Raw genomic sequence first — 26,077 nt, forward strand, 5'->3', positions numbered from 1 at the left:
GTATAACTGATTTACTTTGTTATAAAGCAGAAATTAACACACCATTGTAAAGCAATTATACTCCAATAAAGATGTTAAAAAAAAAAAAAAAGATATGAGGCTTCACTCCGGCCACACTGGCCTTCTTTCAGGTTCTGGAACATTCTATGCCACCTCCTGCCACGGGATCTTTGCACAAGCTCTTCCCTCCACCAGGAACCCTCTCCCTCCATCTTCACCTAATTAAATCCCTCAACTCTCTGGTCAAAGCTAACTTCCCCAGGAAAGCCCTCTTTAAACACTCCCCCAACCCAGACTAAATGAGATTCCCCTCCCTCCTCCTTTACAAGTCTTTCAACACCAAGTAGTTTTCCTCCTGGCACTTTTTACAGCTGGTTATTATACATTTATTTTTGTAATTATCAGACTGTTTTCTCCCGCTCTGGATAAACTGCCTGTTTTTTGCTGATCATTTTATGTGCTGCACAACGGTTACATAAATTACATGATACACATAAAATGGAATTCTACACAGTGAGTTAAAGTGTTATAGAAGATTAATTTTAATAGTATAAAAGATATCATGATATATTGTTAAGAAACAAAAGCAGGTTATAAAATCACGTATATAGTACCATTTGGGGGGAAAATGTGTACATATAGAAAATAGACATACATCACATTTTTAACAGGAGGTTAGTGTGACGTCTGTTTTCTTAATTTCGCTTATCCAAATTTTCGTTTAAAATTTCAACAGTGAATACACACACACACATACATATATAGCTTTTTTAATAAGAGGAAAAGATTGAAACGAGCTATGGTTTTCCTCTCCAACCCATGGAGTCCAGTGATTCCTACAGGAGCCCACTGGGTGTCCCTTTCCACAAGTTTCCCACGACCCTCCACCACCTCTCTACCTTCATTTCCACCAACAGAAAGAAAGAGCCTAGCTCCAAGGCACCGTACAGAACTCTGTTTAGCCACCTCCAAGCCCCAGATTACTCGTCTTCAGAAAATAAAAACCAAACGAAAGAGCATACCGCACTTTAAAAAAACTAAACAGCCCAACTCCCAAGAACAGTTAAAATGGGAAATCTGTGCTTAGCCTTGAGAACTATGTCTACTCAATGAATATATGTGGACAGACTGACCACCTAATAAAATGGACAAAGGGGCAACTGCAAGTTTTAATACCGAACAGCAAAGATCATGCTTACAATAGTTCAAAGAGGTGGGCGTGTTTTGTACGTTACGGGCATACACGATGTCTGACACAAGCAAGACCCCGAGAAGGAAAAGTGTTGCTGCCAAAGGTCAGGGGAGGGGTGGAAAGGGGACCCAGCTTCTCAGGTGAGGGTCTCATACAATGAAAAAGATACATTTCATGAGAGTTCAAGTACCCCACTGGTCTGGCGTTCTTGACACAGTAAGCCTGTGCTGACACCGCACTTTCCTGGGGCTTCCTTTCTTGAGAGTGAAATTGGCCTGCTTATTGGTAGGTAAGGATGGAGCCAGCCTGCACTTAATACACTGGTGGAACTGCTCAAGAATTGTCCATCCCTGAGAAAAAACCTCCCCTTGAAGGGCCGCCAAGGACAAAGTCCGCTCTCCTTATCGGTGTGGGCTGGGCATGTTTCAGTCCCAGTGAGATGCGGACTTCAAGGCCAGATAAACTGCCGGTCACACTCCATGGTCCCCAGACCCCGTGGCCCCGCTTAACGGGGATGGACCTTTCCCATTTGCGGCCGGGGCGCATTGCCCTTCCGCTGAGCTCTCAAACCAAGCAGGCCTGTCTTGTGGTCCATCCAGGAGGAGCCCCTTTGCCATGCACTCGGGGAAGGCAGGCAGTTTGCTCCCTTGAGTCCATCTGGACCGCTTTCCTGAGTTAGAACATTTAGCACTATCCCTTACGTTCAAGGCTTGGAGTTTGGGGGTAAGAAGAAAAACAGATTCTGCAGAAATACTCCCAAAGTCCCCTCTGTTGTCTCTTCCCTCCCATTCCTAACTCATCTGGGCCTCTTCTTTCTCTCTCTTCCCCTACAGCTTCTCTCTCTTACTTTAAGGGGGGGAAAAGATAATGCCAGTAATTCACTATTAAGTCCACATATGCACAACTTCTGTCACCCACTGTAAAATAGTAATAATAATACCAGTGAGGCTAACCTATATTGAAGGGTGCTCACAAACCAGTCACAGAAATGCCGCCCCAAAGCCACCAATGAGCTCCCAACACAGGGGCCGCTGCTTGCCCTCATCCATCCCCTCTCCCTCTGCAGAGTTTCACGCTGCTGACCACCCCCTCCCTAAACCATGTTATCCCAGAGTTTGGTAACACTGCCCTATCCTGGTCCCCTGTCTGTCTCTCTGAACCTTCCCTTGGTCTCCTGTGGGGAAACTGAGGCACAGAGAGGTTCCAGGACATGTCCCAGATCATGGGCATATTAAGACATGGGCTGGGACTCAAATGCAGGCCTCCGGATTCTCTCTCTCCACCAGCCCTCAGGGGAGTCACTCCCAGGCCCCCGGGCCCCTCCGTCTCCTCTCTAGACCACTGAACTGCTTCCCATAAGAATACTCCTACATCCGCGTTTATACCCCCAACTTCTCTTTTCCATCCTCATTCTCCAACGCCTGCTGGGCAATCCCACCTGCGTGTCAAAATTTAACCATCTTAAGACCAAACTCATCATCTTTCTAAAGTAAGCTTTTCTCCCTGACATCTCCATTACAGTTAATGATTCCACTCTTCTCTCTGACACCCACATTAGAAACCTCTGGCTACAAGGTCTTCCTTGATCTTCCCTTCTATTCTCTTGAATCCATCCTTTGAAAGCTCTTCCCGGCTTTCTCTCCCCTCCCAGTCCTGCTGCCAGTGGGCCTCCTCTGGGCCTTTAGCACCCCTCCCCTGGAATACCTCCTTCTGGTTACCTGCTTCCATGACCCCTCCAGCCTACCCTGTCCCAACCACAGCCAGACTCATCACCCCAGAGCAGGGCTTCTCCACCTCGGCCCCATGGACACCGTGGGCTGCGTACTTCTTTGCTGCCGGCGGGTATTCTGTGTGTTGTAAGATGTTCGGCAGCATTCCTGGCCTCTGCCTTCCACCCATTCCAGTCATGACCCCAAAATGTCTCCAGACATTTGTAAATGTCCCCTGGAGGGGAAAAATCGCCCCCGTTGAGAACCATGGCCCTAAAGCATGACTCAAACACGCTGCTCCTTTCAGAAACTCTCAGTGGCTCGCCAATGTCCTCCCAACGAGTTCTCAGGAAGGAAACAGTCTTCAAGAGATTAGGGAATTATGTTTCCTACTTATGATCTCCTTTCTCTGGAGATTTTGGGCCACCTTTGGGCTGGGGTTCAAGGTGTAGTGGGGAAGAGGGGTAAAGAGGCAAAGCAGAGAGGGCAGCTGACAGATTCATCTTTGGTCTGACAGCTGGGGCTTCATGGCTGAGGGTACCCCTGCCTGGAGACAGTGAGGCAAGGAGGGGTAGACACACAGGGCTCCAGGGCCAGATGGTGCGGACTGGACCCCAGGCCCACCCCTTCTTAATTCTAGGACCTTGGGCCTGTCCTTTCATCTCTCTCTGCTGTGGTTTGCTTGTCTGAAAACGGGGATGAAAACAGTACCTAATTCATAAGGTTGCATGAGTTAATATGAATAAAGCACTTGAAAAGTGCCTGGCATGAAGCAAGTAATTGATAAACATTAGCCATCACTATTACCATTATTAATAATATTGCTACTACATTTCCAGCCTTATTGACTGTATGTTTCCAAAACATGCTCTCAGTTCAGGCCACAGTGAGTCCTTACGTGGCAGTGAACACACCTTATGCTTGCCCACGGCGAATGCCTATGTTCATGCTCTTTCTTCGAAAATCCTCTGCTTTCCATGTCCTCCTACAGAAATTGTACACGCCTTTCAAGGCCTACCGCAAATGTCATCTCTGTTACAAATCCTTCCCTCTTCAAACAAGCCAAAAACCATCTTTCCCGCTCCTGGACCTCACAACACTATGATTATGTACTCAACACATACTTTCTTCTGTTACAAGTACAGGGAATAGAATTATTCCAACTAAATACATCTCAACCCCTATCTTAGGGGTCACTCTACAGAATCTGGAATATTGCCTTTTCACATAGTTAGTAATTCTAACTTGAATGCATAAAGGAAATAATTAATCTAAGATACTATTTTATAATACTATGATTTCTTGTCTGAGAGGAGCATTATAAGGCATATAAATACAGTTGCCCCTTGGTATCCTTGAAGGATTCGTTCCAGCACCCCCAAGGATACCAAAATCCATAGATGCTCAAGTCCCTTATATAAAATGGCATAGTATTTGCATATAATATATATATATATAATTTATGCACATCCTCCTGTACACTTTAAATCATCTCTAGATTACTTATAGTACCTAAGTAAATGCTATGTTAATAGTTATAAATACAATGTAAATGTTATATAAGTAATTGCCAGTGCCTAGCTAATTCAAGTTTTGCTTTGGGGAACTTTCTGGAAGTTTTTTTTCAAATATTTTCCATCTGTGGTTAGTCAAATCTGCAGATGCACAACCCTTGGATATGGAAGACTGACTATACGCAGACTTCACTGTACTGAGCTGGATATCCTTGCTAATATACATTTGTAACAGAAAAGTGTTCAAACTTTCAGTTCTTAAAGTCATAAGCATACCATTTCTCCACTTTTCTTTAGTATGTTAAGTGCTGAATTAATATTCTTACATAAATCATCAATTGCTTCCTCGTAGTTTTGCTTCTGTGCTGGCTTTGATAGTTTCCCTGTACTAAAACATAGTCAAACCTCACAGTTCCTGCTCAGGAGCCTGAAGATCTCAGCATGAAGGGAAGGGTTTCCCGTTACACCGCTCCTGAGTCTTTGTGTGAGCGAATCAGGCTCAGAGAAAACAATTCACACTATAGAGTATTCATGAAACAACGGGCTGCGGGCCATCAGTGGATGGCACAAAAGGGCCTGAGAGTTTGGATCTCTGTTCCCTGGAGAAAATATCACCTTGTGTGCTGCGGGAAACCAAAACAGAGCCATCATCAGAAAGGAACCTGTCACACCAGCCTTGGGCCAGCCCACATGCCTGGGCAGCTGAGCACCACTGCCCTGCAGCCAGGCCTCAAGGGGACTGGATCCCCAGGCCCCAGCCCAGGGAAACTCAGGCACTCGGACAGATGAGGAGACAGAGGGGGGCAAAATGACTCACTCATCTTCCCAGGGAGGTGAAGTGTGAAGAACAATAGCGTATTTAAATTCCACAAAAAACGTGCCAGGCTGATCTGAGTGTCCCCTATAACTCTAAACGTATTGGAGGGAAATTAAAAAGAAGTACTTAGCAGTTCATAAACATATGAAATACATTACCCAAGACACAGGGGGCAGAGAACCTGTGGAAGAAGGGTTTTAAGGGAATTCATGGAGAACAAGGTTCGCGGGAGGGAGGGAGGGAAGGAAGGAATGGCAGAAGCAATCGTGGCTAGCATTCACTGAGCTTCTGTTCCTGGCCAGAACTAGTTACAAATGCTTTCCCGTTAAATGCTTTTCTCATTTAATCCAAATAACCCCCAAAAGATGGGCCCTGTTGTTATAATCCCTCAAGTGTCTGACGGACGGTGAATGATGTCACAGAAAATCCCCAGCAGAGAAGAGACTGGGCCCTAGGCCTGGCTGTGCCAATAACCAGCTGTGAAACCCACAACACACCCTCACTCTGGGCCTTCATCTCCACACCAGCAATTTAGAAAACCCGTAGGGCTCTCCAGTTCTACCGCTGCTAATCCAAAGCCCAGCCTGGGTGGACCACACACCTGAACCACAGGAACGGCCACCATGCTCCTAATATTCATTATGGCAAAAACATAACCAAAAAAACTTTTTTTCATGAGCGACTAAACCATCCGCGTATAACACTGGAAGCAGTAGCATCGGCACACTTGATGCTTCAGTACGTCACGACGACGTAATGACTTACAGAGATAAGCGAGACAAAAGCATTGCTTTTGCCTGTTTATTGGACTATTTCTCATTCTGCCCACATTTTCAGGGAGAAAAAATAAAGATGAATATTTCTCGCACATCATGTCCTATGACCTCACAGGCTCCTGGGTCCCGCCTGTCATTCACCTCTGCCTCTCCCACCCTGCCTGGCCCAGGGCCTCGCACATAATAAAGGCTCCATAGATGCTAGTTGAGTAAATGATCACCCCACCTCTTCTCTATTTATTCTTTTGATACTTATAGAGGAACCACTTGAGAGCAGAGAGTTCTTCTAAACCGCACAGCGTTTGTTTGCCACTGCCAGGGCGGAGGAAGGGTTAAGTTAAAGGGGCAGCTCTCCAATGGCCGCCAGTCCAGATGAATTTGTCAGCCTCCCTGTCTGCTGTTCCTCTTCACACCCTCTTTCCCCAGCACGCCTTGAACCTCACCCCTAGATGTTTAAGACCAAACCTTCCAGAGAAAGGCACTCATAAGGAGGAAAAATCATTTGCCAGGCCCTTGAAAACGGCTTCCTTCTCTGCACCATTTCCATCAGGAGCTTGCTAGAGACTCACTCCCCAGCACTCTGTACTGAGCCTATGATTTTTAACCCTTTCGGGTCATGAACCCATCTGAGGATCTGTGGACAGCGACATACCCTCTTCAGAGAAATGCACACACACGTCTTCAAACACATGCAGGGCCTGGGAAGGGACGGTTCCCAGACCTCCATAAGCCGGTTCACAGGTCCACAGGCACAAGGCCGCAACTCCTAGGCTATGGGGATCAGAGAGGGGAGGGGGAGCTAGGCCTCAGTTGACCTGGCACTGCCTTCTCGGTTGGTCTGGACGACACCTCTCCTTTAACGAAAAGGGATTAGGGTCTCATAACACAGGCCCCTCAAAACAGCACCACAACCCAGTCTGAACTCACAAATCATTCAGCTCTTCCATTTGTTTCAACTTAAAATATCAGAAGAAGAAGGGAAAAAGAAAAGAACAGAGGAAATGTTTTGACTAGGAGAGAAAAAATTGCTCTATAAAAGATACTTCCGAAATGACTTAAAAACACAATCAAAGATAGCTTCCTGCTACTGTGCATGTTAACCCGTCACTTCCCTGCAGGCTAACTCCACATAATAATCCAATATTTACCCGATCTGAACCAGGGTGGGCCCACCGGGTGGCCTGGGGAGCCATCTGCAATAGATTTTTTAGTGGTCATTTACACTTGCCACTGTAATGGAATAATGGGAGTGTCTAGCCGTAGATTGATTCAGTTAGAGCGAATATGATGGCCCTTTAATTTGGGAAACTGCAAATCTGAGCTTCCAGATCATCTCTGGACCCCACTGTCAGACTCTGTATGTGGTTTGTCTGTGTACAGCAAATCTTAATGTTTGGTGAATGACTTCATGAGATGCATGCATAAGTGAATGGCTTGTAAACCAGCCCCCTTAAATACACACACACACACACACACACACACAAACACACACACACACGTAGGTTCAAATGGCTGTACCTTTGACTCATATTGCTTCTTCCTCCCCTTGTGTACCTAACTGCCACTATTCCTTCAGCACTCAGCTCTGCTATCATCTCCTCCTGGAAGCCTTCCCTGATCTCCCCTGGCTGGGATAAGAGCTCTGGATCCTCATAGTATCTTTCTATTAGAATTAACATTTGTCTTCCTTTGATATCTGCTAAGGACTGAATTGTGCCCCTCCTCCAAATTCATATCTTGAAGTCCTAAACCCCAACATGACTATATTTGGACACAGGGCCTATAAGGAGGTTAAATTAAACCTAGTAAGGTTAAATAAAGTCAGAAGGGTGGGGCACTAATCTAATAGGACTGGTGTCCTCATAAGAAGAGACACCAGAGTGCTCCCTTTCTTTCCCCCTCTGTCCATGCACACAAACCAAGGAAGGGCCATGTGAGGACACAGCTAGAAGGCGGCCATCTGCAAGCCAGGAAGAGAGCCCTCACCGGAAACCAACCCTGCTGGCACCTTGACCTTGGACTTCCAGCCTCCAGAACCGTGAGAAGATAAATTTCTGTTGTTTAAGCCACCCAGTTTGTGGTATTTTGTTATGGCAGCTCAAGCAGACTGACAACAGTACCAATGCACAGACACACGAGCTCCTTGAGGGCTGAGACTGTATCGTCTTCCTGTTTCTAGTCTTAGTACCTAATGTGGTCCTTGCACACAGTAAGTGATTAATAAATTCCTGTTGAGTAAATATAAGAGTGGATGGAGGTAAGAGGCTGCAAAGACCTCCTCCCTTTCTCACCCTTAGAATCTCAGAGCTATGTTTAAACCCCCTCAGGTCAGAGTAAGTAAAAAACTCAGACCCTCCAGGTGCTGTCACTCACTGAGGGAGAGGCAAGGTGGCTGCCTTCTAGCTGTGTCCTCACATGGCCCTTCCTTGGTTTGTGTGCAGGGACACAGAGAGGGGAAGGAGAGGGAGCACTCTGGTGTCTCTTATAAGGACACCAGTCCTATTGGATTAGGGTCCCATCCTTCTGACTTCATTTAACCTTAATAGGTTTAATTTAACCTCCTTATAGGCCCTATGTCCAAATATAATCATGTTGGGGTTTAAGGGTTCAAGATATGAATTTGGGGGCATAATTCAGTTCAAGGCAAAGCCAGACGTCAACCCTCTCAGTGTCCTTCCTGCCAATTACTTGCAGCTGTTGGGGCCACCTGCCCAGATGTCAGATGCAAGCGGGAAGAGACAGTTTAGAAATAATAAAATGCTCAACTCAACAACATCTTTTATTCATATGGGAGCAGGTCCTGGCTGCAGAGTCCTTTAACCCGTTGACCAAGCCACCAGTAAGGAACCACTAGCTACGTCGGCGGTGCTTTGCGAGATCACCAAGGGGAAAGCCTGGTGCCTGCCCTGAAAGAACCTGTAATCTAGTTGTGAGGTCTGAGTTAGGAAATATTCTCTGGGTCCTTGGTACCTTCGTTAGTCAGTAGACTCGTGTTTACTGAGTATCTAGAACCTGCAGAACATGGTCAGGTAAAAAAAGATTAATCAGCTATGGACCCTAGCTTTCAGGAGCTTTTATAAGTAAAAACAAAACAAATAATAATGATGAGGATAATGAGAAGAGTAGCAGTCAACACTTAATGAAATCTCATTATGAGCCAGGCACTGGTCTCCATGCTTTCCATATATTAACCTATCTATTCCTCACAACAGTTCTATGACATGGGTTTTATTATCCCCATTTCACAGATGAGGAGACTGAGGCAGAGACAGATTAAGTAGTTTGCCTCACATATAAAGCAACCAAGGAGTAGAGCTGGGATTCAATCCCAGGGATCTGTCTCCAGACCCCTTGTCCTTAGTGACTAAAAGTGCCACATAGGTGACAGAGACCTTCTTTTCCCTCCTCCTGAGAAAGCGGGGCTGGACAGGGTGCAGTGTTTTCATAGGTTGATGACAGAATAAGAGGAGGCGCAGCCATGTAAAGCAGGTACACACCCAGGTGGAAGCAGGTGGGGGCCCTGGGGTGGCTTGCTCAGCCAGGTCCCCACTCAGTGCCCACTCTGTCCAGGCAAACCCTGTAGGTGGAGCCAAGGGGCTCTGTGCAAACCCCCTGGACCAACCATCTGCATGGTCCTCCCCAGCTCAACAGTCTATGATTCCAGCGCTGTGAGACTTCTGACAACAGAGAAGATTTGCAGAGCTAAGGAAGCCAGAGATCATCCAAGAGTCTCAGAAGGTGTGGAAGGGAGATGTAAGCTGTCTCCTCGGGGACGGGAAGGCTCAGTGAAGGCAGAAAGAGGATGGCGGGTAATGTTCCAGGCCCGGGTAAAGCCCAGCTGGAGGGCGATGGACCCTAACCCTAACCCTCACTTAGGGCAGAGCAAATGAACGGGTTCAGCAGATCCAATTTGAATTTTGTCCCACCCTTGTTTTTCCAGGTCCATGGGCCATCTTTAGTGCATCACCTTTCTTCTGGAACTTTTAACGAATATGTGGTCATCTGGCTCTTCAACTTGATGAGAGCAACTTTACATGTGTACCTTCATCCAGGAACGATACTGAAAAAATAGAGTTTGCATGTAAATGGAAGGTCCAGGAGAAACGGGCTTTTTGCAGCCTCTTGCATTTCCGTGGAAGTTAGCTGATGCTCCATCACTGAGAACATGACCCAGTTTAGCAACAACATCGACACAGCAGGGACTAGGGAAAACGCCAAGTATTAGAAGACCAAGGCCCATGGGAGGTGAGATGCCACAAAGTGGAGGTAGAGACCAGTCCCCTGCTCTGCTTTTGATTAGAGCCTCTGGTAGCCACACGGCTGGAGGAAACCGAGAGAGAACAACGTGAACAGTAGCAGCAGCAACAGACTCTCAGGAATTCGCCCTTGAGTGTGGCTGCGGTTCTCTGCCCAGGGCGCAAAGGCGATCCTCACAGAGACAGGGCAGGTTCACTCCCAGTTTTACATCCTCTGTGTTTGGGGAGCCCCCAAAGAACTGGGTCTTCCTTCATCTGGAGGTGACAAAGGGCAAAAGCTCTGGGCTCATTACCATGTAAATGAAAACTACAAGGCAGATTTTCAGCAAAGCCGCTCTCAGGCGATAAATGCCCTGCTACCTCATTAAACCATGCAGGACCCTCTTCTATTAATTCAAAGCCCGCTGATCGGGCTGTCCTTTAAAGGGCTCCTTCCCCAAAATGAGACCCGGCATTCCAGGGTTGAGGACAGCTGGGGACCCGAGAGGTGGCTGCAGCAAGGCGCCCTTGGCGGCTAACAGGCTTTTTCCCGAAGGGCTCTGAGGATGGATCGCAAACGGGATTTCCAGGCATTCCCGCTAAGGACTAGGAGTCCCAAGATCTCCAGCCCACAGACACCCAAAAGCAGCATCCCATCCGCAAAGCTATAAAGAGAGTCTGGAGGATTAGAGCCAGTGTGCAGCTGGAGTTCGACGGAGATCAAGCACTTAGTCTCTGGATCCAGACGCGGCTCCCAATTCATGCTACTGTCCTACCTGAGCCCGGAGCTGCTGGCCCAGTGTGCCGGGATGCTTCCGGCAGAGAAATACCACGCAGGAGGAGGCGGAGGCGGAGAGGGACACGCGGAGCCCCCGCCTCGCTCCTGGACCTCTGAAGCACCTTTAATCCATCCCCTGCCTGCCTCACATGTTGAATTGCTTTTTCCTGGGGCATCTGTGAGCACACAAAAGGGGCTGACTGGGCTTGGGCCAACAGCTATTGAGAAGTTCCTCTCCGCGGTACAAGGACCTTCTCAATCTCCAGACGCGACCATTCACTGAAGGCGCCGGCAGCAGGGCTGGAGCACAGATTGGCACATTCCCCTTTGCAGCAAAAGAGCTCCTCCAGCTGCCTTGACATCGTGTCTGCATAAAATGAGCTTTCAGGGGGTCAGGACCCGCACGTGGGGAGGTGTTTCCGTGCTGTGCAGAGCATCTTCCTTTTGGATTTAGGAAAGCAAAAGGCAAAAATGGCCCTAGGCGCAGTGGAGAAGTCTCCTTCCAGACCAGCAATCCTAACTCTGTCTTGTATTTATCAAACCCCTTGTCTTCTGACCCTGCCTCTTCCATACCTGCACATCCGGCCCCCTGCGGAGTGTAAAGGAACGAGCCTTGTTGCCCCTGATTTACAGATGAAGAAACCAAAGCATGGAGAGGTTAAGTGACTTGCTTCAGAGGTGACAGAGCTGGTCACAGGGGGTGGGGGTGACAGAGGGCTCTCTCTCTGACAATCGCACCTTTGAAGATTAACTGACAGCCTGAGAGGACTGAATCTTTGAAGGACCGGAGAACAGGGCTGCCAAAGGATTTGTGTAAGAAGGACGTGCAGCTGAAGCACGGAGCTCGTAAAAAATCCCAGCCCCCCAGGAGTTCGGAGGAAGGGGCAACTGCGGGGAGGAGGTCCCCCAGGCAACCCTCACCGCACTCACGCACACCATCCCCTCTGCTCAACATCCCCAGGAGGGGGAACACACAAACACCACCTAGTGACCGTGTCCAGCTCTAGTTCTCGGGTTAGCTCCGTCCTCCCCATGAAGGCTGGAAAAGACTGTGACGCTTCTGCAGTCAAGCATGAAACATCTCTGTGCAGACCCTCCATCCTCCCGAACAGAGCCTTCCTCCCTCCTGCCCTGCTTTCCTTTCTGTCCAGTGGGTGTAGGCATCCCGAATTCAAAGTACTTAAACATCATCCTGATAATAAAATAAGATTAAACCTCCTGCCCCCAAACAGAATGGGCCATCAACAGTCAGAATCAAGTTCTATTGTCGCTGTCACTGTTTTGTTATTATTACCACCAATACTGATTAGCAGCACAACTCCTCACCCTCCTTACTGGCTTCTCCTCTTGACATTTGAACATGGATATTTCCCGGGCTTCCTCCTCAAACCCTCTTCTACACTCTCCTCCTGGCAAAGTCATGCCCCTCCTGCAGCTCCTGCCACTTTTCTTTTGGCCACACCACACAGCATATGGGATCTTAGTTCTCCGACCAGGGATCCAACCCGTGGCCCCTGCAATGGAAGCGCGGAGTCCTAACCACTGGACCACCAGGGGATTCTGATGCATAAATCTGCGTCTCCAGCTCTAATCTCTCTCCTGAGCACCTAACCTAGTTTTCAACTGCCTGATGGACGGATGGTGCCCAAATGGGTGTCCTTCAGGCAATGCAAGTCTCCTAGTCCAAACTGAACTCATTAGCTTCCCTCCAAATGACCGCTGCTGGGGCTCTGCTAACGGCTCTTCCTCCGTCCCCACATCCAGCCAGCTGTCTGGCCCCAGTTCCTCCTCCTTCTTCACCTATGTTACATGCATTTATTTCTCTGTAGTTAAAGCCCTCATCATGTCCCTCCTGGGCCAACGCAAGATTCTTCTAACTGGCCCCCGCTGGAATACAAGTTCCCTGAGGTCAGAGCTGTTTTGCTCCCCACTGGATCCTCCACCAAGTCACAGTAAACCCTTCATAAGCAAAGGTCTCTCTATCTCTCCTCCATCTTCACATTGCTAAAAAATTCTTCCCTAAAGCAAAGATCCAATCACGTCATGTCCCCGAAGACATATTCTGTAGGTCACCAGTTGACCCCAGTGTTCAAATTCCTACACGTCGTAATTAGCTGGGCATGGAGCTCCAACCTGCCTGTCCAGCCCCCTCCCTTGTGTCTTCTCAATCTATCTGCCCTTTACTAAGGCTGCCCTGGGCTAGTCCTTGTCTTTGGTACATATTCTTTTCAATCTTAGTATCTGTATCCTCTCTCCTGGAGGGGAAAAAAAAAGCACCTCTCAACCAACACCTTCTCTGCCTGGAAAATTATTTTATTGTTCAAGACTTAGCTCAAGTGTCCTCTTCTTTGGTAAGCCTCCCCCTGCTCCTCCTCCTTCCCCAGAGTCTCCAAGATACGTCTCCACTATAGGACCTGCTATAGGAATTATGACAGTGAGTTCTATACAGGGGCCAGGGCCCGGTGACCTCTTAGTGATTTCAATACCACACACCTGTCTCAGCCTGTGCCATCGGGTGTTATTATGTATTTGTTACACTATATTCCTTCAAAACAAACGAAGCTCTTGGTAGGCTAACCCCAGCATGGTGAATGTAGCAAACATTCATTATTCATCATCAGTTTGTTAGTGATGACGTTGACACCTCAGATAGTTATGATTCTTCCCCTTAGTCATGCATTTGATTCTCACAACAATCATGGGAGCCAGATGGTCCAAGTATTTCACAAATAATGAAACTGAGGCAGCAAATAGGTTACCATCACTTAGCCAGATGGTGACAATAGCAAGGAAAACTGACTCCAAAGTACTCCAAAGTACTCCTGAAAATGCATCCTTGGGTTAGATCCTGACATTGAGACTCAGAGTTAGTTAACAGAGGCAGTGTAATAGAACAATTGAGAGCCTCTCCCAGGATTAAGCCTCTAAACCTATCAAGTTTCTACAAAACAAGTAGATCCTGTTATTTCTGCCTGGAGAGAATCAGAATCTTCTGACTTTAAGTGTTAAAGGATTCTTCTACATACAGAGACTCTGAATTTGGAAACCAGCTAGATGAGCCACAATGTTGTACAACATCCAGATTTTAAAGAATCCACTATAAGAATGGATTTTCTTTCTTTCTTAAAAGAACCTCTCGCTTGCTGGTTCACCCAATTCAATCACATATACCTTTTATAAATGCAATCAAACCAAAGAAATAAGGTCTTTTTTGTATTTTGTTACTCGGAGAAAAAAGGCGTCTTGAACACGAGTGACCCTCCTTGTTCGGCTCTGCTCCCTCACTGGTAATTCCAGGACATAAAAGTCACCAATTTCAAACAGAAACAGGAGATAACCAGGTCGAACTGTCATTTCCAGAAAACCTTACTCATCCTCTCTCTTGAAAAGGTCAGTTTATTGGGATAATGATGAAATGATTATTAACCAATCTTACTGGGCTCTGCAAGTCCTCTCACCTCTAAGGATAAAAATCCATTCCTGGAGACCAGGCATTCACTGGATATGCTCACACTTATGTACACCCATAGCCCCCTGCCCTCCTGGGGCTGCTTGTGGCTTTAGCCCACGGGGAATTAATGGAGGCTCACCCACCACGGTGCTCCCAAGTTTACTGGCATCGCCAGACAATGTCAAGAATTATTTTGTTTTACTTCTCTGATGTTCCCAGTTTACCTTGTTTCAGATTAATAAAGCAATTACAATACTCTCAATTAAGAAGCTATTTTACAATGCACTTTCAATTCCAGTTTGTGAGCAACTCACTTAATTATTTCTATTTGTTTTTCTTCCTGAGTGGATAATTTCTTCTGTCTTAGAATAGTAGAGCAATCTTTTTCTTAAAGAAGAAATACTGGGCCAAATTCTTCCTTAAAACTTAGTGTCTTCAGCTCATACCATCAAACATAAACACCTTCCTGGACAGTAAACAGCGCTCAGATCTCATCAAATATCAAACCTTATTCTTACTTCAACGCTGTTGAAGGAACTTTTCGTCATGCTCATGATCCTCAGCTATAATCTTTCTGTTTATCTTTTGATATGTACTAATTAGATTATCATCTACATCGTATAAATGAAAAGTCAGGTTTAAAGGCTGGCCCCGAACAACAAAGAAAAAAAAGTCTCGACCAATAGGCCTGGCTGCTTATCCATCTTTGTCTATTTGTGGGACCTTAGGAGATCAACCTCCCAGAGAATGTTTCTTCAAATTAAAAAAAAAAAAAAAAAAAAGAGAGAGAGAGAAAAATCAAAATCTCTTCATTTCACTGGGTTGTTAAGAAAATTAAAGGTGGTGATACATGTAAAAACACCTTGCAAACCATAACACTCTAAGCACATATTAGCTAAAGTTATTATTAGTGCTTGACAACATGGCATGGAAAAGGACCCCTCCAGGGAAGGTTATCTCATTGGGAACGATAAATAGGAGGGGATGGTGATGGCCTGACAGTCACTAAGGCTATCTCATTGGGGACAATAAACAGGAGGGGATGGTGATGGTCTGACAGTCACTAACGGAAGGCCCCAGAGACCAGCCATTTGTTTTCACACCCTTTGCTCCTCAGGGCAGGTAAGACTCAGAGCATATCTCATTCATTCTGACCCCCTTCCTCAGACAGTCACAAAGAGACTGGAATTGAAATAAAACACATCCTGATAGGTTCATGAGTTTCTAGCCCTTTCCCTTTCTCCATTTGGAGCTCAAGATTTAGGCACTGTGGCCCTCACTTTTTCTCGAGTTGAGAGATTCTGTTGCTGTTGTTGATTTGCTTATACATTTTCTGCTTTTGAGTCACAACACAAAAGAGTGCCCCTGGAAATGCAAATCAAAACCACAATGAAAAATCACCGTACACCTGTCAGAATGACTATCGTCAAAAAGATAACAAATATTGGGGCTTCCCTGGTGGCGCAGTGGTTGAGAACCTGCCTGCCAATGCAGGGGACACGGGTTCGAGCCCTGGTCTGGGAAGATCCCACGTGCCGCAGAGCGACTAGGCCCGTGAGCCACAACTACTGAGCCTGCGCGTCTGGAGCCTGTGCTGCGCAACAAGAGAGGCCGCGATAGTGAGAGGCCCGTGGACCGCGATGAAGAGTGGCCCCCGCTTGCCGCAACTAGAGAAAGCCCATGCACAGAAACGAAGACCCCAACACAGCCAAAAATAAATAAATAAATAAATAAATAAACCCCAAAGATAACAAATATTAATATATTAATAGTATAGCACAGAGAACTCTTCTCAATACTCTGTAATGACCTACATGGGAAAAGAATCTAAAAAAGAGTGGATACGTGTATATGTATAACTGATTCACTTTGCTGTACAGCAGAAACTAATACAACATTTTTAATCAACTATAATCCAATAAACATTTTTTTAAAATAAGACAACAAATAATAAGCATTGGTGAAGATGTAGAGAAAAGGGAACCCTTGCACACTGTTGGTGGGAATGTAAACTGGTGTAGCCACCATGGGAAACAGCACAGAGGTTCCTCAAAAAATTAAAAATAGAATTACCATATGATCCAGCTATTCCACTCCTGGGCATATATCCAAAGAAAATGAAAACACTAATTTGAAAAGATATATGCTCCCCCATGTTTATAGCAGCATTATTTACAATAGCCAAGATATGGAAGCAACCTTAATGTCCGTCAACAGATGAATGGATAAAGAAGATGTGGTATATATATACAATGGACTATTACTCAGCCATAAAAAAGAATGAAATTTTGCCATTTGGAACAACATGGATAAGCCTAGAGGATATTGTGCTTAGTGAAGTAAGTCAGACAGAGAGAGACAAACACTGCATGTTTTCACTTATATGTGGAATTTAAAAAATAAAACAAATGAGTATAACAAAACAGAAACAGACACAGATACAGAGAACAAACAAGTGGTTACCAGTGAGGGGAGGGGCACAATAGGGGAAGGGGATTAAGAGGTACAAACTACTATGTATAAAATAAATAAGAGGGACTTCCCTGGTGGTCCAGTGGTAAAGAATCCCCCTTACAAGGCAGGGGACACAGGTTTGACCCCTGGTCAGGGAACTAAGATCCCACACGCCTCGGGGCAACTAGACCCTTGCACCACAACTACTGAGCTCGCGTGTCTCAACTAGAGAGCCTGTGTGCTGCAAACTACAGGGCCCACGTGCCCTGGAGCCTGGGTGCCGCAACTAGAGAGAAGCCCGCGCGCCGCAAGGAAAGATCCCACATGTCGCGACTAAGACCTGACGTAGCCAAAAATAAATAATAAAATAAATAAATAAATAATTTAAAAATAAAATAAAATAAATAAGATACAATGATGTAATGTACAGCACAGGGAATATAGCCAACATTTTATAATAAACTTAAATGAAGTATAATCTTAAAAACTATCAAATCACTATGTTATACACCTGAAACTAATGTAACATTGTATATCAACTATACTTTAATTGAAAAAAAGAGTTCTCTTATTCCAAGGTGGGGCAGGCCACAGTTCCAAAATATTTGATAACTGTGGCTTAAAGAGAAATATTTGGGTTGAAATACAAAAAGCAAAAAAATGCATTTAGAGATTAGCATTTCCATGCCTATGGAGAAAGTTTACAATTAAAAGGATAATATGGGTCACCATGCCTTACTATCAGGGTGACCCTGAGCAATAATATTTCCTACTTTGTAGAGCTGTCATGAGGATTAAATGAGTTAATATATGTAAATGTGGAGAAGAGCATTGGCACAGAGTAAGCACTGTCTAAAGGTTTGCCATTAGTATTATTACAACAATTGACAAATTTTTATCAATCACTCAGGTGCTGGCCAATTTAAAACTTGTCCCCCCCCAAAAATAAAATAAAATAAATAAAACTTGTCCCATCTTTTTCCAATCTTCCATGGTTAGCAACAGTTGACAGTTTGTTCTTGTGAGAATGGACCAATAAATCAACAAAATGTCCTATCTGATCCATGAGAATATACATCTGATGCATCTGTCCTAAGTGCTGTGGTTGGTTTTGGTGAAATGCGACTGTGTTTATAAACAAATTAGAAAACCTATTTTTCTGCCCCTTTCTTTCCCTCAATTCAGAGACAATGATCCCAATGACCTCTTTAGACATATTGTTACTAAGTGTGGTTGTTTCAATTATCAAACACCAAATGAGCTTGCAAAATAAGACAAGGATAAAAGAAGTCTGGAAAAATCACCTTCCTCTTCAGTATCAATAAATAACACTAAATTTTCAATTGAATTAAAAATGTACATGAAGAAAACAGTTTGATGCAACCTTCTGCATTCAAACTTTCGAGAAGAAACCAGCCCTTACTTGTCAGTTTCCTAAGGATCAAGGACTACATTCCCTTATCTTCATATCCCCAAGGCATTCAACAGACACTCGCAAAAGATGGATGCATAGATGGAAAAAACAGAGCTGGCTTTTACCCACAGTGTTCAGAACCCATCAAATTCCTATAATCACAGAATTAAAGAATGTTAGTGATATGGAAGGAATTGAGCTCAGGAGAAGTTACACAACTTGCCCAAAGCCACGTAGCTATTTAACAGCAGAGACTGAACTTGATCTATCACCCCTATAAAGAACGCAGGGCTCTCAAGCTGTACCAGAGCTTCCCAGCTAAGGGCAAGTCTCCGTGGCCTTTTGGAAGCTTTTGAAATATGCCTCTGACACCAGGAAAAGTGTCACATGGGTGCTTTTCTTCACGTATCTAATCAATATTTACTGGAGAGCAATCTTCACCTACACTCTTCGTTACTCTCAGGAATTAAAGAACCACTGACTCTCTCTCCAACTTGCCACTTCAGGCCTCTGAGATGAGAGATTCCCTACTTGTGGTATGAAATCCTTCTCCTGTCTCCCAAAGCTTTCCGATTTCACCTCGGGGATAAATCAAAAGCGTTTCCATGCTGTTTATATTAGAGTGGGCTTTTGTTGAAGAAACATGCTTTATAATTTGAGGCGCTGGGACTTTTGTTTACAGATGGAATTAAGTACAGGTTGAAACTGTGGCTTTTAGACATAACACTGCAGGAGAAGCTTACGCTCTACCACGTAAGAAATCTTTCTCAAACTCCAAGAGACTGGCACCTCCAAATCAGTGAGCTGGGCAGACAGCATTTGTTCCTGCCTGCTGGCACACAGCTCAATGCTACGGCCACATGGCCCAAACAAGACCTCCAGGAGCTTAAGCCAGCGGTACTAGTGCCACACCTCTGATGTGCAGACAGGGCAGCCCAACGGGGAGTGCCCTGGGTCAGAGACTTGGAAGCAGAGAAAGGAAACGGAGCATAGCTCAGATGATATTACGTTCCTGCTCTAAACCCTTCAGTGATTCCCACTGCCTGCTGTGCGACACTCAGAATCCTCACGGGGGCTTACGATTGGGTCCCAATCTATTCCTCCTCCGTACCTCCTGGTTCCCTGCAGGTCTACCATGTTCTAGACAATCCAGACTGTTCTGTCTCCCTGAACAGTTCAATGACGTCACCACCTCCACACCTCTCTGCACAAGGTGTCTCTCCCCTGAGATGCTCCAACCACTCCCTCCCTCAGATCTCATCCTAAGCGCCACCTCTTCTCTAGAACCTTTCCTGAGTTCTCCTCCAACCTCCCAGGCCTCCTCCAAGTGGAAGTGGCCTCAATCGCCATGACACTCTTGCAGTACTTTTGTAACCGCCCATGGTAATTATTTTCTAAACGGTGTGGCAGCAATTTGGGAATTTTTTTCTTGCCGTCAGTCAGCATTAGCTGAGCATCTTCTGTGTGTCAGATGCTGTGTTGGGTGCCTGGGACATGAAAATAAATAAAGTCAAGGTTCTTGCCTTCAATGGGCTTATGCTCTAGTGGATGAGATGACACTAGGACAAAGAGTTATACCTAGTGCAGGGGGGAAATGAAATATGAGAGAGATGATGGCATTTTAAGTTGGGTCTGAAAGAGAAATGTGTTCACTGGGCAAAAAATAGAGAGGAAGGAAGGGTTCTTCTAGGGAAAAAGAACATTATATACAGCAGTGCTTGTCACAGGTTTTACTGAATGAAGAAAACAAAGGCCGGGAAGGTTACAGATCGGTTAGCTCCCTGCTCACTACTGTCTACATTTACTGAGTGTGTTCACGACTCCCATCCGTCACAGCAACCCCGGAAGTTAGGCAGCATCATCCTCATTTTATGGATGAGAAAACTGAGGCTTCCAATGCCCAAAGCCCCAAAGCTGTCAAGTAGCAGAGCGTGGCCGGTGTTCCTGATACTATAAGGTTGTACTACTGAGTTCGCCTTCCAGGACCTAAATATAAAGCAAACTCTTAGCTCTCTTCCTCTGAGCCTGGGTGGACCACTCCGGGCAGCCCTCAAATACTCAAAAACCATCTCAGGGAACACATACTGCGAGGGAAGAAGAGAGAAGCAGCCGAAGCTGTGCTGCGGGCAGATTCTGGGAACAGCGAGGCCCTGTGTCTCCCTATAAACCTGATGTTACTCCTCTCACGGTATATGGTTTTAGTGGCCCCACATGTGGGCCCTCTTTCCTAAGATACAAACGGCAATCTGGAAAGAGCCATCCAAAAGTCACCTCAGGCCAACTCAGGCTCATTAAAGCTGCCTTAGGGCTCCGAGAATTGAATGGAACCTCTGGCTTTCTAGGAGAAAGCATTTCGTTTTTGACAGAGTTCTTTTCCCCCCTTTTCTTCATCTAATCATTTTCTCAATTTTTCCCTTTCTAGTTCAGGCTTTTTCTGTAACTCTTGTATTGGGCACATGCTCTTTTTTTTTTTCCTCCTAGCTGAGACTATTATATCTTGCTATTGTCATGTTCCTTTTCCATTGAAAGCAATCAAAAATGAAAATCCACATTCCAGAACAGTGTCTATTAAATAGGCACCTTTTCATGGTTAAAAAAAAAAAAAAGACAGCACTCTCTGAGGGCTGGGTTTCAGTTCTGTGTGTCACCTAAAGATTAGACACTTGGGTGAGACTTCTGCCTCTTCACAGGCCATTTGTATTTGGGTATTTGAGAGAGATGGCAGAAAGTCTGGAGTCAGAACCAACTTGTTTTAAGGAATTCGTCGTCGAAAGCATTGCTAATCAAAGTGTGGTCCTGGGACCAGTAGCAACTGCATCGCTTGTGAGCTTGTTGGGAACGGAGACTCTCAGGCTCACCCCAGACCAGCTGAACCAGAATCTGCCGTTTTGCAAGATCCCAAGTGATTCGTAAGTACATTAAAATTTTAGAAGCACTGGTCTAGAATTAAAATGAATTTGCTTTAATGAAACCATCCTGTAGCCTCCACGTGGATTTCTTTCCTAAGAAAGAAACCTCTGTACAGTGAACTCCATAGAGCAACCTCCACCACCTTTTTCCGCCCAAATTGTTTATTCATGGAAGAATTTTGAAATGATAAATCATCTTCCAGAAATCACACTCAGCCTGAGGGAGCTCCAGATGACACAAAGCTGATGGCCAGCCTTTCCGCGGCATGTGGGAACTAAGAAGGGAGAGGTGATAGGTGACCCTCGTCCCGCCTTCTTTAAGGCCCTGGATCTTTTTGTTGATATCTTTGCCTCTCGGAAGAGGGGAGTGAAAGACGTGTTGTACAACCGCACGGGTGACTAATGTGAGACTGAGGGGGCTGTGCTGTGTACTGAGCTCTGAGATCCTTGAGTGGGGGGTGCTCTGTAAACACAAATGGCAGAACCAAGGGCCAACCAAGTCCAGGCTGTGCTCAGACCTCACACTTCCAACAACAACAGTCAAGACACACACAGATGAACCCTGACTAACCTGTCATCTACACTGGAGAAAGGAACAGAGAGAATGGAGAATCACGTGCACCTGGTTTAAGGAAATGACAGCTAGAACTGGAGGCAAGAAAAGAAAAGAGGGGAGGTGATGACCAGGCCCTGCTCGAGGCTGTTCTGCCCACCTGGTCTCACTCACCCTCCAAGTGGAGTTAAAGCTCACGGGCGGACAGAGGCTGTGACCAGAGCCCTGGCAGGCCACACAGGTGCTGGCCTGGCATCTCACTTGACCTTGTCCTCTATGAAGAGGACACCTGCCTCAGAGACATTTCTGTAAAAAAAGGGAGCACCAAAAAAGTTACCCCTTGTTGAAAAACCAAAACCGGGTCCCCCATCCAAAGTGAGTGTTTTCTCACTAATTCCGATAAATATGCACATCACAGGAAGCTCCCTTAGATTCCTGGCATCTCTCAGACCTCTAAGTGCAACGCCTGGGTTATTGATTCCTCTGTGTTAAAGCCCAACTTGGTAGTGCCCTCCCCCACTTCTACTAATTTTTCACTCATTATTTCCATCTTCACCTTTGAATTCTCTAAAACGGCAATATTTTAAAACACTAAAATGGTTTACTTGTATCAATCAATACCTGCTTTTCCACCAATTATAATTTATTTGTAGATTAACAGTTTTTCAGCTCCAGAAACATGATTCTGTCCTCTTAATATGCCCACATCAGCAAGCTCTCACAGGAAGTCTGGAATGGACAGCAAAGGGCAGTGGTGGCAGAAAGACCCTCAGGCTCTGAAATTCAGACAGGAATGCCATCCATCTTCCTCGACCACAACCAAAAGACAGCCCTCCCCCCCCAGAACCGAATGCGTCAGAGATCAGCTGCCCCTGAGGACTGAGGCTCTGAATTTGATTTCAGCTAACTTCCACTTCATAGAAAAGCACTAGACTTTATTCCCCCTGTAACTCAGACCTGGATAAGCCAAGCAGTTCTCCAGAAACACATCTGAAGGAACACCTCTGCATCCCCTCCCCACCGCCAACATGCACGGGCATGCCTGAACACACCACCTCCCAAGGCAAAGAGAAAGTTAACTTTCAAATAAAGCCGTCCTGCAGCCAGTCTGGTCACATTTCCAGACCCTTCACATTCACAAAGGTGGTTCTTGCAACTCTGGCCTAAATCCAGAAGCTGAAAACTGACCTCTGCCTGCTGAGGGCACAGACCAGGGTCAAAGGTCCACAAACACACGTTCGCCACAAATACACCACTTTCTTTCTTTCTTTCTCTCTCTCTCTCTCTCTCTCTCTCTCTCTCTCTCTCTCTCTCTCTCTCTCTCTCGGCCAAAGTGAGAATAATGGGCCAGGCTTATTGTCTTTCCTTCAGAGAAGCCAGGATGGGCGGCTGGTGGGAAGCTCCAGACAGAATGTGGGCGTGTGAATCTATGCAGGCTCCACAGAGGAATTTTCTGGGAACTCCAGGGGTTTTGAAGAAGGGTGGTCTCAGGCTGGGACACAGGGGCTCCTCGGATTCTCGGGTACCCCAGAAGTCCGGGGTGTAGGGGGGGCGGAGTGGCAAGGCTATCCTGCCAGCCAGGCTCCCCTTCCCTGCCGTCCCAGGCCCTCCCCGCCACGGCGGGGTCACTCACCGCCCGTGAGCTGTGCAGGGCCGAAGCACAGCGCCAGCTGAAACCACAGGATCACGGCCAAGAGTCTCTGGGGGGACTGAGGCTGCTGCTGCTCTAGAAATCCATCTCCATTGCTCGGGTTCATTCCATGATACATCTTTCATCCACAGAGGGCATCCGGCTTGCAAGAGTCTGCAACCAGGAGCGAACACGACGATACCCCAGGCCGCCGGGGCGCCGGGGGCCACGCTCCCCCTCCTCCGCCCTGGGACCGGGACCCTCGGCTTCCCCTGCTCCTTCCCCATTCCTCCCCCGCGCGGCCCCCGCACCCTTTCCCACGGCGAGCTCCCCCCGCTTCTCCCCAGCGCGGGGTACACTGAGTAAGAGCCGCCGCGGGATGCTGCGCGTGCGGGAGGGATGGAGGAGGGGAGGGAGGGCAGGGGTTAGAGCACATTGGCTCCGCGCCGGTCCCCCGGATTCAGCGGCTGTGACCACGACAGGAAAGTCTAAAGCCTTCCAGCCTCTTGGGGCTGAAAAAACACTTTTCCCCGGGCCTATACATTTCACTCTTAGGAATCTCACGAGGTGGCACCGGATCCCCCCAGCTACTTCTCTGGTTTTCCCCAGGATCGGGATGGGTCCTACTGCCCAGTCCCCAGTAAGACTTCTCTGCGCTGTCAAAAAATTCCTCCCTAGGGGAGCAGAGCCAGGCAGCAACTCCCCCTCCTCGGCCTGCGAGCGCCTCCCCGGGATGGAAAGCCCCTTCCGGGGCTCTCGGTCTTACCTGTGGGTCTCATGCATGCAGCTTCCTTCCCTCCTCCGCCTCCTCCCCCCGCCAGTCTAACCCGCATCTGTGCGCGACCTCTGCTGCCGCCGCTGCGCGAGCGAGCAAGACGGAAGCCTCGGCGGCGGAGGCGGCGGCGGCGGCGGCGCCCGGCTCCAGCTCCCCGCGCCCGCGCTCTCCCTCCCCAGGCTCCGGGAGCGGACGCGTGCGGGAGTTGCCGGGGGAGGACGACAGTCCGGCCGCGCGCCCCCGAGGAGGCACCCGCGCGCCCGCTACCTGAGCTCCCGAGCGCGCGGCGGCGGCGCGGAGAGAGGGAGGGGGCGGGGGCGGGGCGGAGGCGCGCAGCCCGGACACGCACGCGGCGGGCACGCGCCTCCGCAGACCCAGCCAGCGCCGAGGCTGGGGAAGGGGCCCCGCGAGCGCGGGGAGGGGGAAGGGACCCGCCGCCGCCGCAACCAATCGGAAGCCCGCGCGCCTGCACCTGTCGGCACAGGCCTAGGGCCGGGTCGCCCCTTTCCTGGCGCAGGACGGCGGTCTCCGCCTGCGCTGCGCGCGAGCCCGGCTGGCCGCCGCGGCCTCCGCGCGTCCTCCGGTGCCCCCAGAGCGCGGCACGGCGCGGGAGAGGGCTCCGCTTTAGGCTGCTGCCGCGGTGGCGGCTCCAACCCGTGGGACAAGAGTGCGCAGCGCGACTGGTCCCCACCCCAAGACCCTCACCACCGACGGGGTTCACGTGGGCGGGGCGGGGGACGGCCAATTGCCAAAGTCTTCCTTTCCTGCGTTTAGCTCTCCGCACCTCACCACGTCCCACCAAGGCTCTGCGTGTCCCCTCAGAGCCCGAATGACACTCTTCCCCCTCCCCCGCTCCCTTGATATTTGCCCTTTTGCGAGCCACAGGCGTTGTGCAGGAGGACTCTTAGCCTGTCTGGGAGATGCGCTGGCCCCTCCGAACCTCCGCCCGGCGCGCGCTCTCCTTGCGGGGAGAGGGAGGGTCCTCGGTGCCGCTGCAGAAGGTTGAGTACGGAGGAGGGGGCGGCGGTGGGGTGGGGGGTTTCTGGGGCTGTGGATCGGAACCCAAGGGGGGTCGAGGGTGTTTGCCCTCCCAGCCCCCGGTGGAGAGAGTTTGCCTCGTCGGTGTTGTCTCTGTGTGGCTTTTGGTGCCCGAGCCCAGCCCGCAGAAGGGTGCAACTCACTCCCCACTGGTTCTGGCCGCCCGCTGGCCCTGCGCAAGGCTGGCCTTCCTCGGCCTGCCTGGCTCCGAGGGCCTACGTCCCAGCCACGGTAGTTAAGGGGTGTGAGCTAATGAGGTGGTGCAGGCAGGCGGCACTTTAGAACCAGCGGCACCCCATTATTCTGTAGCAATTTGTGGATATGAAAACCATGTTTCGGATGCCGCCACCAAATCATCCTCTGCTTCCGTCGGCTTTCCCCAAATCTCACATACTGATGGTAGTCAGGAAATTACAGCTTTTACTGTGTCGACTCTTACTGGGAGTAATTTTAACAAATTCTTTCAGGATAGATTAACTTTTAGTAGATAAATCTAACTCAGCATTTTTTCTCTTTATTTTTGCTTTGTAAAACTGAGATGGCAGTTTTGCATAGAATAAGTTTAAGATTTTTCACTAGCACAAGTTAGTTTCTGCTAAAGCTTGTGCTTTGGGGCTCCAGAATCTTAGTTGGGTACCCACGCTTCCAAGGTCCTATGACTGACCTCTAGAGTTTGAATATTTATGTAATTGTTTTTCTCAGTAAATTTTCTAAAGCTTTCTAATAAGCCGTCAAATCAACAAACTCAAAAACATTTGTTGACCATGTGTATGTCTTTACAATCATAAGAGATATGTCTAAGCACTATTGAGACCTGTTCTCCAGCTGATAA

At 47.6% G+C, this 26,077-nt stretch overlaps 1 protein-coding gene across 2 annotated transcripts in view; it reads right to left on the bottom strand.

The window, feature by feature from the left end:
• Positions 1-24,413, bottom strand: part of SUSD4 (sushi domain containing 4) — a 135,606-nt gene extending 111,193 nt beyond the window's left edge. For both annotated transcript variants that reach the window (XM_061185337.1, XM_061185336.1), the window contains exons 1-2: positions 24,199-24,413; positions 23,436-23,606 (exon numbers count right to left, since the gene is read on the bottom strand). In XM_061185337.1, the coding sequence (XP_061041320.1) occupies positions 23,436-23,571 (136 nt within the window). In that variant the 5' untranslated portion in view covers positions 23,572-23,606; positions 24,199-24,413. The remainder of the gene's footprint in view (positions 1-23,435; positions 23,607-24,198) is intronic.
• Positions 24,414-26,077: the final 1,664 nt, after the last annotated feature.

This window comes from Eubalaena glacialis, chromosome 3 (assembly GCF_028564815.1).
Source record: "Eubalaena glacialis isolate mEubGla1 chromosome 3, mEubGla1.1.hap2.+ XY, whole genome shotgun sequence".
In the NCBI taxonomy this organism is placed as follows: Eukaryota; Metazoa; Chordata; class Mammalia; order Artiodactyla; family Balaenidae; genus Eubalaena; species Eubalaena glacialis.